A 17,640-nucleotide genomic window follows, 5' to 3' on the forward strand; every position below is an offset into this window, starting at 1 on the left:
TAGCTATGCCCTGGGTATGAATAGTTAAACTACCTGGGTCTCCAAACAGCACAGAAATGAATTTTTTCGAATGAAACAAAGTTTAAACAACTACTTTTAAGATTTTTTTCACAATTTCAGAAGGTTATTGAAACTGCTCTGCGCTTCACACTCTCTCTGCCTTATCGGTGATGATGTTCTTAGATAACCTAAAAGATCAATGCTTTTCTCAGCTTGCTTTAATAAGAGCTGTGACATTTTCTCTGAAACTTTATGAGACACTCAAAAGAATAACTACACAATTTTGAGTCGTATGGAAAGGCTTCAAACGCTGGTATATTCTTCATGCAGTCATGTAGTAATTTCATTTGTACATAGTAAACTACATACATGCATAAAACATTGTTCCCAAAGGAACCTGAATGTCTCATTGAACGTCTCAACCACTAATCTTTGCCTCCAAACTGAAAGTTACTGGATAGAGATCTGAGGCATCAGTGATTGAAGGTAAGCAATAATGTGAGGCATGCACACATTGCTCAATCATTTGTCTTCCTGGACCCTATTGACTGTTTCAGTAGGGTATCATAGATAATACAGGATTCAGTGCGGTATCATAACTCTCTCATACAAAGAAAAAATCATGAACCAACATAATGTGCCTCAATGTTGCCCTTTTTCCTTCTTTAAAGGAAGGAATGGGGCAAGGGGCAATTTTTGTTGAAGCAAATTACATGACAACATCAGGAACAGAACATCTTGTGATTCAAAGGTGTCCAAATTTTGACGCTCCAACATATGTTCAATGGCTACTGTATTAGAGACCCCCATCTAGTTGTGTATTGGACTTCCTTTGGCCTTCAGAACTGCAGCAATTCATCGTGGCCTTCATACATAGGTGTCAGAGGATCCACTGTGTGCCAAAAAAACATTCCGCACAACATTACTCCACCACAGAGGAAGAGGTCATCAATTTGTGCTGATTGCACCAAATTCTAACTCTCCAATGGTGCAACAGAAATCTGAATTCATCTGAGCAGACAATATTTTTCCACACTCAGTGATACAATTTTTGTGCTCTTTTGCCTACTGGAATCTCATCTTTCTATTCTTCTTAACCCTTTCCAATCCACTTATTTTTTCTCATCCATTCTCCCCAGCTCCAAATAAATTGGAGCTGAGGAGAATGGATGAGAAAAAATACATTTTCCCTTCACCCTCCTGAACTGACAGAGTTCAGGAGGGTGGAAGTGCTCACTGCACCGTTTGGGGGAATGCGGAAGTAATACTTCTGCATTCTACCTTCTACCTCCCGACTGGGCAATCATGTGACCACTGGGGTCAGGTGGCACCCAGCGGTCACATGATCACCGGGCCGGGTGATCATGGCCAACGGTGCAGTCTTCCGGCTCGGCATTCATGTGACCGCTGGGGATCAGGTAAAACCGGCGGTCACATGATCGCCGTCCGGAATCTCTCTGCATTACATAGCGCTAATTGAGCGCTATGTAATGTGTAAAGGAGAAGGCAGAAAGGGTTAAAAACCCTTTCAGCCTTCTCCTCGGGGGTCCTTGATGAGAATCAGTGCAGGAGTGCATCTGCACCTGATGTGTCTGATGATCGGGTGCAGATGCACTCCTGCACTGCAGTGTCGGGCCTGTCCCGACATCGGAGCTGTGGAGGGAAATGATGATGTCGGGGCAGGCCCGACATTGGATTGGAAAGGGTTACACAACAATGGTGCTGGATCTGGTCGTCTGCTGTTTTAGTCCATTTGATGATGAGTTGTGCATTTAGACACATTACCAAGAGCATCAGCATTGTATTCAGCTGCAATCTGAATGATTATTGACCTTCTCTTCTGACCCAATTCATCGATGAGTTGTTTCCGTCCACAGGATCGCCTTCCTCTGGATATTTTTTCTCGATCACACCATTCTTGGTATACTTTCTACATCTCTACACAAGAAAACCCCACAAGGTTGGCAGTGAAATCCTGGCCCCAGCTAGTCTAGCACCGATGACCAGGCATCAATGGAAATCCCTCAGATCGCTGGATTTTCCTATCTAATGTGAAACTGATCCACAGAAAACTTGTCACTTGACTTCATGCTGCACTACGGGGTCACGGGGATAATTTGCATACAGAGAAGCTCCAATCATGAAAGGGCCATTCAGTGTACCTCCCCCTATATGATTTTGTCTCTTTAAGGTGAAACCAAAGATAGGACCCAAACTACTTTGCTACTTCAGGTAACACTTTACCCCATTTTGAACTACATCTCAGGGATTTAAAGGGATTATATCACCAATTTTTTAATTATTAGTAATTAAAACCATGTGGAGAAACGTTTTCTAATCAGGTTTTATTTTCTGCTTGTAGATTTTTTTTTTTATTCTATTGACTGTACTTGACTATGGGGGGCGGCCATCTTTCCCAAGCTGCAGTTAACAGTATTTAGAGGATTTAGAGATGTGCTTTACAGCAGCTTCATTCATAAAAGAAACAAGACGGGACCCATTAACCTCCATGGGAATGTGTTCTAAGCATGCTTTGTGAGCTGTGCGGGGGTCATTGTGCAGGGAGGGGAGTAAGTAGTCACAGTTTATACCTCTTGTGATTGGTGGATCTTGTGTTATCTACATATATGTGTTACCTCTCAGTGTAATCCCACCTGTGATGTTAGTGAGGTGACTGCTGCAAAGTTTTCTCTAAAGAACAGTGTATCAGCCTATTATTGGGCTCTGTGGTCAGAGTGAAAAATACAGGATTTTATATTTTCTTTTTGAAATAGACTGACTGAAACTATTAAAAAATCACCAAAAATTCTTAACCCCTTAAACACCAAGTGTGGTAGATATATGGCACTTGATCCTGAGCTTTAGTCTTGGCCAATAGCAAAACTACAGCACGGGTTTAAAGCTGCTGCTCCTGCAATCAAGCAGTAGCAGGTTGGGTCCTTGGCTGTCAGACGAGGACCCTGAGGAGAAGATCAAAGCGTTTTTTTAACTGCTTCTGCCTTCTCCTTTCCAGGCTACATAGCACTCACGTAACTGCTGGGTTAGCAGACCAATATCAGCTCTGCCAGTGACTATTGTCAATACAGGAGAATGGTTTCCCTTGTATAGTCGAAAAGTGAGAAATTAAAAAAAAGACAATGTGAATGACCTCCAGAGGTCTTATATGACATCATGGGGGATACAGATATTAAAAAAACAAATACAATTTTAAAAATGGAGAAAAAACTCAGTGAAAAAAGCTATTTAAAAAATAACCCTTTACGTCACAGAAAACAAAATGCAGCAAAAATAATTTTGGTAGCTGAAGAAAAAAGAAAAAGGGTACTAAAACGACCACATGGGTAAAATCCCTAAAACATATCTGGTCCTTTAGAGGTTAAAAAATATGTTTAACACAAAAATGTGTTGTTTTTTTTATAATAGGTCATTTTCTGTTGATACATTCCTTTTAAAATGACTAACAATGTCCATCAGGCTTATTAGAAGCTCAGCTACTGATGATCGATAGACTTCACCTATATCAGCTCCTGCATTGAATGTTCTGTTGCCCCCAGGCCATGTCCATATTGCCATAATTACGGGAAAAACCTGATGCCAGTACAAATGAACAGTCAAGAGGAAAATAAACATAGATGGTAATTCTGATTTGGACCTCCTACCTTTTGTCTTAAGAAATATCTGAAGACTTTCTGGACAATAGACAGACACGGTCTCTCCTAATGAAACTGCATTCCAACAATTAACACCGTCCCACTCAGTCGCACATCCTATGAGAGAAAAAGATAAATCATAGGGTTATGGCTATTAAGGGGGTTGTACAAAACTAAGAAAAAACAGGACTGAAAATATAGGACATCCGTTACGATTAGAGGAAAGTAGGTTTCATCACCAACATAGAAGGGGATTCTTTACTGTTAGAGCAGTTAGACTGTGGAACTCTCTGCCTGAGGACGTAGTGATGGCAAAATCCTTAGAGGAGTTTAAAAGGGGACTTGATGTCTTTCTGAAGAGGAAGGCTATTACAGGATATAAATCTTAGGTTAATTGTTAATCCGGGTATACAGGCAGGTAGGAACTATTAGGGGTTGATCCAGGGAACAGTCTGATTGCCATTAGGGAGTCGGGAAGGAATTTTTTCCCCAAAAGGGCTATCTGGCTTCTGCCCTTGGGGTTTTTTGCCTTCCTCTGGATCAACACAGGAGGATAGACAGGCTGGACTAGATGGACATTGTCTTCATTCAGCCTAACGAACTATGTTACTATGTTACTATGTTTAGCACCACACCAGTCTATGAGCTATTTATGCTATTGCAATATTGCAACTCAGCTCCATTGCAGTCAATGGGGCTAAACTGCAATACCACACACAACCTGTGAATGGATGTGGCGCTGTTTTTTGAAGAAAGAAGACATGTTTTCCTAATCCTGGATAACCTCTTTAATGCTGATGTTTTGTTTTGTTTTTGGAGGGGGGGGGGGGTCTTTAAGACTAGAGCCAGGACTTTCTAGTTTGGAGTCCAGTGCCTAATTACAGTTATGTGTAATCATAGGCAGCTATTTTTTTGCAAAAAAGATATTTCCTTCTAGGAAAACAGCAATATCCTCAAGATATCTGGAAAACAGATATTTATCTTTGCTTTGCATATAAAACATGGCATTCTGCTGTCCTAATAGATGTGGCCTGTTTATCAGCCATACATACGGCCCAGGATAGATATTCTAAAGTATGGGGAACTTTCTCAACCTCCAATTCTTATAAACATGCACAGAACTAAATGTTTGGTGTTCTATGTCCAATCTTCAGTATATATTCAACCCTCTAGCTATAAATACTGTATATTAGAATAGTGTGGGCTTCTGTTCACATGCCAGTCATGAACATAATAGCTTAGGTGAGGGTGGGAGGGGTAGAGAGTCATCTACGCTGGTGCTTAATAGATTCTGTCCTGAAGACTTGCTATTTGGTTATTTATGAGATATTTCCTCCGTAACTATATGTGAAACCCTCAATAGATGAGGGGGTTGTGTTCGGCTTAAATAGAAGTGGGATACCAGGTTTATATTATTGTGACCTTCTGGTAATTTCTTAAAATCAATCCATGGTGAGCAGATGGTTAGAAATTTATTTCTGGTGCCATTCTCCCAGCTGATGAGTTCCTCAAAGCGGTATATTTGGGTATTTTGTTTTCCCATTGTGTTAGGGAAAGGGGTTCTTTGTTCTGCCACATAAGAGGGATGATTAGCTTGGCTGTGGATAATAGGATTGTTCCAATATGGAACTATCCCTGAGCAATTCCACCAAATGTGGAGGAGGGTGCCCCCTTGGTGGCCACATCTCCTACAGCTATCAGAGGGTGTTAAATTCAGTTTAAATAGTTGATGGGGAATTTTGTACATCTCATATTAAGTTTAAAGGGGTTGTCCCGCGAAACAAAGTTGGGGTATACACTTCTGTATGGCCATATTAATGCACTTTGTAATGTACATCGTGGATTAATTATGAGCCATACAGAAGTTATTCACTTACCTGTTCCGTTGCTGGCGTCCCCGTCTCCATGGTGCCGTCTAATTTTCAGCGTCTAATCGCCCGATTAGACGCGCTTGCGCAGTCCGGTCTTCTCCCTTCTGAATGGGGCTGCTCGTGCTGGAGAGCGCTCCTCGTAGCTCCGCCCCGTCACGTGTGCCGATTCCAGCCAATCAGGAGGCTGGAATCGGCAATGGACCGCACAGAAGACCTGCGGTCCACCGAGGGTGAAGATCCCGGTGGCCATCTTCGCAAGGTAAGTAAGAAGTCACCGGAGCGCGGGGATTCGGGTAAGTACTACCCGTTTTTTTTTTTTTCAACACATGCTGTTGAAAAAAAAAAACCCGTTTCGGCGCGGGACAATCCCTTTAAAAGAATTTTCTTGAATGGGATAAGCTTCTAAGGCCTGTTTGGGGAGGTGTGCACCCATCATTAACGAACTGCAAAGGTTAACAAAATGTGGTAAGAGTATTTCTGGGAATTTTTTGTAAGAGTTCACGGGGAATCCATTTGGGCCTGGGCTTTTACCATTGCGAATGGATGCGACTACTTGGATTACTTCCTGAATTGTGAACGGTCTTAATAATTGTGACCTAACCTTGGTTCAAAGTGCGGGTAATTGCAGGGATTCTATAAATGAGGTTGTCAAGAAATTGTTTGATTGAGTAAGGTTTGTCTCGTCTTTTTTAATTAGGTTATGTAGAGTCTCATAGTATATTTTTTAATTCAGCGTTGATGTCTGATATTGAGGTCAGAATATTCCCAGTCGCTGTTTTAATTTTACGAATGAAGGTTTTTTTTCTCTGTGTTTCTTAATTAGTCTTGACATTGCTTTGGTACATTTGTCCCCGTGTGCATAAATTAGAAGAGAAGAGTATTTTTGCTGATTTTGTATTTAATAAGTCATTCAATTTGTTTCTGTTCTTAAGGTCCGCTAGCATATTGTCTTGTATAGATAGCTCATAAAGTTTTTCAATGCTGGTTATTTGGGCTAGTAGTGAGTCTATTTCTCTGTCCCTCCGTTTCTTAACTCTCGCTCCCAGTGTGATTAATTCTCCTCTCATAAATGCTTTATGACTTTCCCAAAGTATGGTAGAAGAGGTCTCAGAGGATTCCTTCAATTTGAAGAATTCTTTTAATTTGTTTAGCGGAAGGGAAGTGTGACTATTGTCTTCGAGAAGTGTATTGTTTAGGCGCCATGTGCATTCCCTAGTTGGGAGGCTTGTAATGGATTTTGTCAGGGTGATTGGAGCGTGGTCTGATACTGTAATTGAGCTGATCTCTACACCTACTAGTGCCTGGATGTGTTTGCCTGAAATAAGGAAATAGTCGAGTCTATGTAGTGCGGAGTAGACTTATGAGTGGAATGTAAAATCTTTTGTGTCAGGGTTAAGTGTTCTCCATGGGTCCCTGAGGTTCAGCTCCGCAAGTACATTCTTGAGTTTGCTTAGGCTGAAATCGAGGGGGCTTTTGAGGTGGTGTCTGGGAGTGGGTTAAGAATTATATTGAAGTCTCCACCTATTACTATTTACCCTTCTGCGAAGTCGGTGAATTTTTTAAGTGTGCTGATTAGCCAAGGAATTTATTTTTTATCGGGTGCGTAGAGACTTTCTAGTGAGATTTTAGTATTAGAGAGGGTACCTTTCTCGAATAGATAATGGCCTTCAGGGTCGGAGACCGATAGAGATGGTAGAAAAGGGAATATTTTCACCTATAGCAATTGAAGTGCCACTTTAGGCAGAAGTGTGAATGATGTGGAACCATTTGCTATATTTGTATAACGGGAGCTTGGGAACATAACTGTGTCTAAAGTGCGTTTCTTGAAGAAATAATATGTCTGGCTTAAGCTTTTTCAGAATGTTAAATATTTGGTATCTTTTTTGGGTAGTATTCATCCCTCTTGCATTGAGGGAGGTACATTTAATGTTGGCCATTATACTCGGAGGAGTGTGAATAACAAAATATTCTTGCTACAGATAGACCCAAGAGAGCTATAAGTGGTTGGGTGAGTGAGGGGGAGAACTTATACACAGAGTGGGCGAATGCCGACTTATAGTTTTAATAGTTGAGGTAACTGAGTAGGTGCAGGGTCTTTTAAAGAACCCTGAAGGAGTTTGAGGATTTTGTTGTGGGCTGGATCCCACTTTATGCAATCCCGATTTGCACCTAGCTGGTTTTAGTGGGGGGGTGGAGTGTGTGCCTTATTGCTCTTTCAACTGACATAAACCGTAGGGAATAGAGATGAGCGAGTATACTCGCTAAAGGCAATTGCTCGAGACGAAAGGTTCGGGTGGCGGCGCGGGGGAGCGTTGAGTAGCGGCAGTCAGCAGGAGGGAGCGGGGGGAGAGTGGGAGGGAGAGATTTCCCCTCCGTTCCTCCCCGCTCTCCCCCGCAGCTCCCTACCCGCCGCCGACACCCAAACCTTTTGTCTCGAGCGGGCAGGTACTCGCTAAAGGCAATGCTCGCTCGAGCAATTGCCTTTAGCGAGTATACTCACTCATCTCTAGTAGGGAACTAATACAGTAACATTAAATACTGAGTCGATAATACACTACAGGCAGGTTTTTATGGCCTCCCAAGACTTCCATGTGCATTCTTTTAAAGTTTTCCTCATGGATGAGACCGGGGTAAACCCCCAGAGCCATCCAATGCGACATCAATTGCTTCCTATTAGCATGTGCGCAAATCGCAGATTTGAGGGGTGTTATAAGCTAAAGTTTGGGTATTCAGCAATGATCATGGAGCACTATATCATTAGTGAGGCCAGGGGCATGTTGGAGATTCACCCGGGTCCCACTCCACCCCAGGCCAAGCCATTCACATTTATGCAAGCAGAGGAAGGACCCGGGCGGAACCCATAAGTTATACCAACATAGTTATAGTGTTGGGGTGAGATGAGCTTATGTCTTTGTGCAGGACAAGTTACATTCTTTAACTGTATAATGTATTGAAACTTTAAAAAATTTCTAAGTGGGGTAGAATATAAATAATGCAATTGTGCCCTTTTTGGGGGAGGGGTCTTGTTTTTAAGACATACATATTAACACTATTCTGTGAGTCAGCATGTCTACAGTGATACCAAATATGTGCTGTTTTTTGTTTGTTGTATTAATTTAAGAAAATTATTTCCATTTTCTGACCCCTCACCCTTAATTTTTGCTTTTTTTATCAATGGGCTTGTTTTTTGTATACCTCAAAATGATACCAATAAAGTCTACTCTGGTACAACTCTTTAAGCCCTGCCACAGGCACAGCTTAATATGCAAATATACAAAGCAGCACGGAGGGCCTTCACAAGGCTCCCGACAGACATGATACCCAAATGGCACCCATGATCTTGCTGCAGGCAAGCCACTTAAGTGGAAGAATGCGCTCCCCTCCATGCCACTGAACTATTTAAAGGGGCATTCCCATTTTGGCTTGTCATGGCCGAAAACCCAGAAGCTCTGTTCCAACTACCTGTCAGAAAGAGCCAAGCGCTGGTTCTGTAGATCTCATTGAAGTGAATAGGAGCTACGGAAACAGTGTAGAAAAGAGCGCTATGCTGTTTCCAGTATTCGGCGAGTGCCTGCAATACCACTGGGGTACTGCAGAATGTATGGAGCTGTCTGTTTCCTGCTTCATACACTGCAACAGCAACCTGGTGAGCAGCTAATCTACTGGGGTCCCAGACAGAAGACCCCCAAAGATTAGCTACTGATGACCTACCTTGAGAATAGGTCATCGATCCTCAGAGCTGGGCATCCCCTTTAAGCTACTCAACCTACCAATTATGTGGGTGTCTAACATTAAAGGATCACTAAAACTAAAGCAGAACATAGATAAATTTGTATTTACTTCTGTCTTACAGATATCTGGTGGAGAAAATTAGGGTCTCATGCTCTCCGTTTATGTTAATATGGTGACTAAGAACTGTCGCTGCGTATTGATAGTTCTGAGAAATTGCATAACTGTGCCTTAAAGGGTGCCTTCACACTTGCGATCGCGATATCGCTGTTTTGTTTAACGCAAATGTCAATAGGACTTTCTAATGTTAAAAATGCATCACACAAAAATCACAAGTTTGAGGTTTGCGATTTTTGTGCGATGCAATGCATTTTTAATATTAGAAAGTCCTATTGACATATACATTAAAAAAAACACAACAGCATTGTGATCATTGGTGTGAAGGCACCCTGTTTTAGGTACTGTACTGATGTCCAGACTTGAAGATGGATTGCTAAAGCAACCCATAATATAGTATAGAGCAATGATGGCAAACCTTTTAGAGACCGAGTGCCCAAACTGCAACCCAAAACCCACTTATTTATAGAAAAGTGCGGGGGCGGGGCTTATCACAATGTATGATTTTTACCTTCATCATTATAAAAAGGACAGAACCATTTCAAAATAGACAGGGAGGAACGCTGTGTGTTATTTTCCCTAGCTGGAGCATTGGAGTACCATTGGTGCGGATTTTGACTCAACCCGTAGCTGATTTCATACTATGCGACGCTGCCCTCAACTCCTCCATAGGCTTCCTGCTGTCAGCGCTTTCCAGCTTCCGGTTCCCAACGGCCTGTAGTGGCCACACCTGACCAACAGCGCCGCAACTGACCAGGCCGCAGTGAACCGGAAGCCAATAGGTGCTGACGGCAGGAAGCCTACGGAGGTGAGGGGGAGCGCTGCAGAGGATGAAATCATCAGCGTCTATGTGGTTGATTTCTAGTCAAAATTCGCACCAGTGGTGTGGATTTTGTCTGTTTTTAGATGTGGAAATGCTGTAGAATTTGCCACAGAAATTTCTGCTACGGACATTCCGCAGAATTTCCGTTCTGGGGTGCGTGCATTGTGTAGTGTGTGGTACGGTGACCACACAGGTGCAGGCGGCCCGCAGGTTTCTCCCTGTCCCTGGGCAGGTGCGGCCCCCAGACGTCTGATGTCCCATGTATGTGTCAGATGTGTGATGCCTGACACTGTTCCCTATGTCAGCACGGTAGCTGACTCTCTATTCCACTGCGTTGAGGACACTTGGACTACTATGGTTGTCCATCTGTATGCATGTGAGCTCTCGGTGGGGTTCCTTTTATATGTTGTATGCACAACCTGGTATGTTGGTGTGAACAGTGATGCATGTGGTATGTCCGTGCAGGTGGCCAGTCGTGCTTTATGTGCAGTCCTGTTCTGTGTTCAGTGTGTGTGTGAACAATGTGGTATTCTGTATGTTTTGTGCATGCTCCAGGTTCCTAATCAGAGATAGCTAGGTCCCAGATGAAGACAGTGGGGCCAAGCTTATCGGGACAAGCACACCATTTTTAGGCAGGGGTTCCCCCACTTCCCCTGGTTAGTAAGAGACAGAGGTCTTTTTCTATCTTAGCCTGGAGAGGGGCAATTTGTTAGTGCAAATGCTGAGTAAGTGTTTGCAGTTTTAAAAGGACACACATAACAGCTTTACTTAGCAATGGTCACCTACATCAGCCCGTTAAGGACCTCTCGTCGTGGCGTAGGGTCGCGGGTGGTATATGGGGAAGGCTTGAAAGCTGAGCCCACTCCGTAACCAGCAAGTGCCAGCTGTCTCTGACACATGATACCAGCCTGAAACTGCAGTGATCAGAGATAGCTCAAACTGGTGCCAGTAGCTTTTTAGATGCCCCTATCAAAGTTGACAGTGCATCTAAGCAACGAGCTGGAGAGGGAACCCCGATCAGCTTCCAGTCTGGAACACAATTGCGGGGTGCTGATGGGTTCACATGGCAGCCTCAGACCTAACCAAAGGCTACCAGAGTTGCAATGTATTGCAGTCTATTAAATGTTACCTTCGAACAGCGCCATAAACTAAGTTAGGGTGCTGTTCAGGGAGGTGACAGAAACCGTATAGAAACAACCTGCTCTCAAGTTATTCAGTTTGAAAGGAATTTAATAAAATTATATAAAATGTAATCACATAAAAATAAAATCAATATGATAAATAATGAATAAAGTAGACCAGTGTTGTACGCAATGTCTCAATTTGAAAGTATATTATACACTTGCAACCACAGGGCCCTCATGCTCAGAGTGATGCCTACATACTGTAATCAATTTGATTACACATTATAAAATATATCCAAAATGTATTTATTCCACTCTGTAGTCCAAATATATATGAAATTCACATTGTGTATTTTAAACCGTGTAGTGGAATTGATTACAGTATATAGGCATCTGTCTGACGGCCATGGACTCGCGGCTGCATGTGTATAGTACACTTTCAAATTGACACCTTGCTTAAAAAAGTGGTTTACCTTATTCATTTTATTGATTGTACACTCATTGTCAAACAAAATCCATCCCCTAGAAGAAGTTGTCTGAATCTAATTAAACTTTCTCTGTGTAATTGTATTGCTGATATAAGTAATTACAATATGAAATCAGAATGATCATTGATTGCAGAAAACTATACCCTTGAAGAGAGGCTCTAGTACCCTGTTGGGCCGCCTCTAGCTTGGATATAAGATGTGATACAGGTGGGCATGGAGGCTCTAGTACCCTGTTGGGCCGCCTCTAGCTTGGATATAAGATGTGATACAGGTGGGCATGGAGGCTCTAGTACCCTGTAGGGCCGCCTCTAGCTTGGATGTTGTTAAGGCTGCAGGCCTAAAAGATGATGTCTCTTTCTTTTGCTTGTCTGCTATAATACTTAACTACACATATATATTGTATGGTTTTCAACTTTCACCTAGAAATATGCTAGATTGCACTTTCAATAATCCACCTGGAAATACTAATTGGACCACCACAAAGTTTCCTGTCCTGTGTTCTTAACTTAAAGATATTTCTTGCCAAAACTTATTAACGAGCTTTACAGGATGTATCTCAAGGCTAACATCTGCAGAGAGAAGGACATATTCATAAGAAACTGATATGTATTAAACCACTATGAGTGCATATTAATTGTATTTTTAATTGTATTTGGCATAAAGCCACTCGTTTTGTAAAATTCTATAAGGATTGAGCATATGTCATAATAAACCAGAATTCGTTACACATAGCATCATGGTTTGTGTGTGTCTGCATGCTCCTGACAAGTCAGTTACCGTTATTATTCGGAGCCCGACAGCATATCAGGAAACCGTTGAATTTCCCTAACAATGTATGGTGTGTTAAGGATGGGTATGGAGGCTCTAGTACCCTGTTGGTCTGCCTCAAGCTTGGATGTATGATGTGATACGAACGAGCATGTAGGCTCTAGTATCCTGTTGGGCTGCCTCTAGCTTGGATGTATGATGTGATACAGGTTCTGTATGGTATCCTGAGGCATATTGCTCTTCATTGTAGGTTGTTGAAGTTGGCATTCCAAATATTCCAATATACGTTCTATTGGTGATAAATCTGGTGAGCGGGCAGGCTACAGAAGTGTGACAATGTTGTGGAGGCATTCCTGTGACATGCTTGCTGTGTGTGGCCTCAGCATTATCCTGCTGGAAAATGCCTCTTGAAAGCCCGGCCATGAGAGGAACACATGTGGCTGAAGAATGTCCTAAACATATTACTGAGCTGTCATTGTCACTCACACCACTACTAGGGGTGACCGACTGTCGTCTGCGGTGGTTCCCCCCAGACCATCACATCAGCAGTGGAGGCAGTTTGCCGCTCCACAGCAAAGTCAGGATTGAAGTGCTCCTCCCTAGGTCTCCAGACAGTTAAACTTCATAGCAGTCCAGTTTCCTCTTTTACAACACCACTGCAAACTGAGGCAACAGTGGGTGAGTGTCAAAGGAAGTGCACATAATGGACGACATGAGACCAAATGTCCTTCAGCCAAGTGCCAAGATGCAGACGCCTGTAATGATCGGAGGCGGTGAGTTCTCCTTTAATGGAAATCTTGAAACAGAGGCTGCACAGACATCTGTCTAGGATGATTTAGTAAATCCTGCATTGAGCAGATGGTTGGACCTGATGACCCTGGAGGTCTCTTCCAACTCTATGATTCTACAATGGTACCACCTGTCTCTGGATGGCAGAGAATTAAACAATTGGAGCTGCCCATGCCTGTCAGACGATCAGACAATCATCTCTACTGCTGGTCTGTTGATGGTATTCTGATTCCAGTCGCCTTGTGTGTATACCCTCACATCTCCACTGGTCCCAACACCTCCAGAATGACCCAGGTGGCAGGCAAGTCATTGATATAACCATCCAGCTTCTCACATTACAATAGTGTGCCTCTTGAACTCTGTTAACTGGGAGAAATCTGTTTCATTGCAACGTAGAGGCATCTAATGGTCAACAAGCTCTACACAAGCGGAAGAAGAGGTCCAAAACATGCACGTAGCCTCTGAGAGTGTTTTTATAGACCAAAGGTGGAACCGCTTTTAGGGCCTCGGGTGGCAATGCAGCACTCCAGAGGGACACCCTGGACACTTGACATGCATGGGGAGCTGGGAGGGTTAAGTGTTGGTTTGTCATGGCGGCACTTACCAGACTCCTTTCCCAGACGGCTGACACGCAATCAGTGTCAGAGTATATCTGCAGGTCACCAAAGACACCCATAGGATAGGGAATGCCAATAAACAGGATGATGGGGGTAGTAGTTGTCATGGGCGACGCCACCGTTCCTACACACCAATATGACATACGACAGAGAATGATTACAGACACAGTTTCTGAGTACCTCGGGTCCCCAGGAACGGTTAGGGCCCGGTATAAACTTTACTTGAATAAACATGTAGATAACAATTTTACAGGGCAAATTTGGTACAGTCTTCACAGTGCAGGCAACTTAAGACATCAGAGGTCAGGGAGGAAACACAGGATGAAACTGGTCCTACAGTCCACGTTATCTGTAAGGTACCGCTCCGGGATAGGGAGCCCTCCGAAGGAGGAAGGGGGTAGGGTCACTCTACAAACACTCTGGCAGTAACTATTGACTTTTAGGAACTGCAACCCACACTGGAGACACATGGGTGTCACTTAGTAACGTACTTCTACGCGGTGTTCCTGGACTTGGACAGCCGTGTAGGAAAACATGAAAACTTAAATTAGTACCTCTGCACTGGTCTCTCTTACAGAATTTCTTACAAATGCTCTCTCTTATGCTTGGGGCTCACTCCACTCACATTGAGATTTCAACCGCTATGGTATCTCTCCTCTTCTTCCATCTTCATCACAAGGAAACTGAAGGTGCTTCCATGTGGCTTTGTGTTTGGTGGCACTCAGGTAGCAGACAAGATGGAAGACAACTCTTTTCCTGCTATCATGCACTCCTATTTATACCCTCACTTACACCACATGACATGACAGACTGATACATTTACATGCAGGCAATGATTGTATTAAAGTTAATCTGTCAACAGCCACAGCTGTGCAACACACATACTGGAAATGACAAGACAAGCTTTGCACAGTATAAGACAAACATGTATGACATTTATGGAGGGGACCAGGATGATGAGCTGGGCCACTACTGCAAGACTGTTCATCTAATCACACCACAACTGTAATAATCTGCATATCTGCCTGACATGAAACTGCATGCTGAGCTTTACAGCAAAATAACTACTCCTAGGGGGCGGATTTTATTTTTTTTTAGAGTGTGTATATTTAAGTGATTGGGTTTTATTTAATTTATTAATTTATTTTAAATGGAGTACCTTGAGAGCCAGCTGTTTCTATACAGTTTACTATTTTTGGAGCGTGGATACCATACTGTTTCACGCATTCGGTATTCTGATTTACTATTTTGGAGGATTGTGGTAGAGCTGCCTGCATTTAACTTCCTTATTGGTAAAAAGTGACTGAACTACTGCAAAGTTCAAAAAAATCCTTTGCTCATAAAAAAATAAGATAAAATACACAAAAGTGGTATCGCAATGTCCAGAAAAGTCTCAAATATTAAAATATATCATTATTTATTATGCATGGTGAACATTGTGAGAAGAACAAATACATAATGGCAGGATTGCATTGTGGGCACCCCTTCTCCTCCAAAACATTGAATAACAAGTAATCAAAAAGTCATATGTACGCCAAAATTGTACCAAGAAAAATTAAAAGTTGCCCCACAACAAGTTGCCCCTACAGCCTAGTGAAAGGGCTGTATCTGATTGGCTGAGTGCTCAGCCAATCACAGGCAGCGCTCGTCCATTCATTGAATTCAATAAATCCAAAATTGGGAATAAAAAGAGTCCCTGTAAGTCCATGTGATTGAGCACATTTTGCAATAAACAGAAGTTTTTTCACACAAGTGCTTTTTATTCCTGATTTTGGATTTATTGCACATAACGAGCCACTGTGACCGGATGGCATGGAAAAGACTAGTGTGGATACCTGTGTAATGGAACCTTGTGAGCAGAAGAGCAACAAGAAAGGTGGGATTTATTTTCTGTTTTATGCTTTACATTGAATTCAATGACTGGCCAAGCGTTACCTGTGATTGGCTGAGTGCCCAGCCAATCAGATACAGCCCTTTCAGCAGGCAGGGATTTTAAATCCCTGCCTGCAGAAAGAGATTCAGAGGAGTGCAGGGAAAAGACACTGCTGGACACACCTGAGCCCCGGCAGCTGAGGAGAGGTGAGTACATATTTTTTTTATTTTTAACACATTCTAGGGATGATTTTCAGGGAAGGGCTTATATTCAAAGTCCTTCCCTAAAAATCCCTGTAGGGTTTGCCGCAAGACCAGTGCTTTCAATGGGACTGCAGAAGCTCCGGTCCCATTAAAAGCAATGGAAGAACATGGCAATCCTCTGCCACAGCTGTGACAGAGGTTTCTTTACTCCCTGCGGGGAGTCCTTTTGTCACTGAACATTGTAACATTGCAGTCACAGTGGGACTTCCCATGGGGAATATTTAAACGGCAGCGGCGAAGGTGTGAGTATATATATTTTTTTTTACACAAACCAGGGATGATTTTCAGGGAAGGGCTTATATTTCAAGCCCTTCCCTGAAAATCACTGCAGGGGTTGTCGGCATCCTATGGCGTTCAATGGGGCTGCTGGCAGCAGCCGCGGCTCCATTGAAAGTAATGCTGCACAGACCTGCATTCACACGTATTTGTGCACGTACGTGTGTGCATGGTTTTGTGTGCACCGATTTACACACACGCACACGCTTGTGTGAATGCACCCTAAGTATACTTCTGTTTCTTATTTTAACACAGGGGGTCCTATTGAAAACAGGCTGTCCAGCTACTGGATAATCCCTTTAAGCAATAGATTTCCATTACCTTCCTTTGAGGGTCTGAGTAACGTCTCGTTCTCCGATCGGATTCTCTTATAGCATTCAGCCTCCTGCTCTAGGACCTGAAGGACCAGATCACATTCAGGATGTGTACAGCTGACCTAATGGTGACAGGTAGAAAGCACGCAAGTGACTTCCAATGGATAACACAAGATCTCAAGTATTTATTATACAGATGCAGCAAATTTTACTATGATTGTGATAGCATGGCGCAGAAAATTATCTTATCGGAACTCATTGGAAAGCCAGTATTCTCTTCTCTTAACACAACAAAACCTACTATAAAGTAAATCAAAGGGTAAATAAACCACCGCGCACACTGTGATATCACGTCATGTCAACAGACAAGCTAAAGAAAAATACATCTGTAGATCGCTGATTTCAACAGCAACTAGGACCTTACTTCCTATCAGGGCTAGAATTTAGTGGACGGTCTTAGCAGTGATCTACAGCCTTCAGTCAGGGAATTGTCAAGCTTAGGAGCCCAGTGGGCGGTCTTAGCATTGATCTACAGCCTTCACTTAGGGCATTTATAAGCTTAGGAGTCCAGTGGGCAGTCTTAGCCGTGATCTACAGCCTTCAGTTCGGGCATTTATAAGCTTAGGAGTCCAGTGGGCGGTCTTAGCAGTGATCTACAGCCTTCAGTTCGGGCATTTATAAGCTTAGGAGTCCAGTGGGCGGTCTTAGCAGTGATTTACAGCCTTCTTTTTGGGTTCTTTCACTCAGAGTAAGAAATCGTTCACACAACCAAAGGATGACACAGTTCGCTTGGGGGTTCAGTTTAAACACATATAACTTTTTTTAATAGGATCGTTCAGTCGCTGTACTAGCGTATAAGAATGACTGAACGACCAAACAATGAGAGAATGAACCAACGATGATTTTATGCCTACATAAAATGACCGATGAGCAATAAG

General features: G+C 42.8%; 1 protein-coding gene across 1 annotated transcript in view; it reads right to left on the reverse strand.

The window, feature by feature from the left end:
• Positions 1-17,640, reverse strand: part of LOC136588415 (vasoactive intestinal polypeptide receptor 1-like) — an 80,237-nt gene that overhangs the window by 48,986 nt on the left and 13,611 nt on the right. Inside the window, exons 2-3 of the mRNA XM_066587605.1 lie at positions 16,710-16,824; positions 3,660-3,767 (exon numbers count right to left, since the gene is read on the reverse strand). Of these exons, the coding sequence (XP_066443702.1) occupies positions 3,660-3,767; positions 16,710-16,824 (223 nt within the window). The remainder of the gene's footprint in view (positions 1-3,659; positions 3,768-16,709; positions 16,825-17,640) is intronic.

This window comes from Eleutherodactylus coqui, chromosome 13 (genome assembly GCF_035609145.1).
Source record: "Eleutherodactylus coqui strain aEleCoq1 chromosome 13, aEleCoq1.hap1, whole genome shotgun sequence".
Lineage (NCBI taxonomy): Eukaryota > Metazoa > Chordata > Amphibia > Anura > Eleutherodactylidae > Eleutherodactylus > Eleutherodactylus coqui.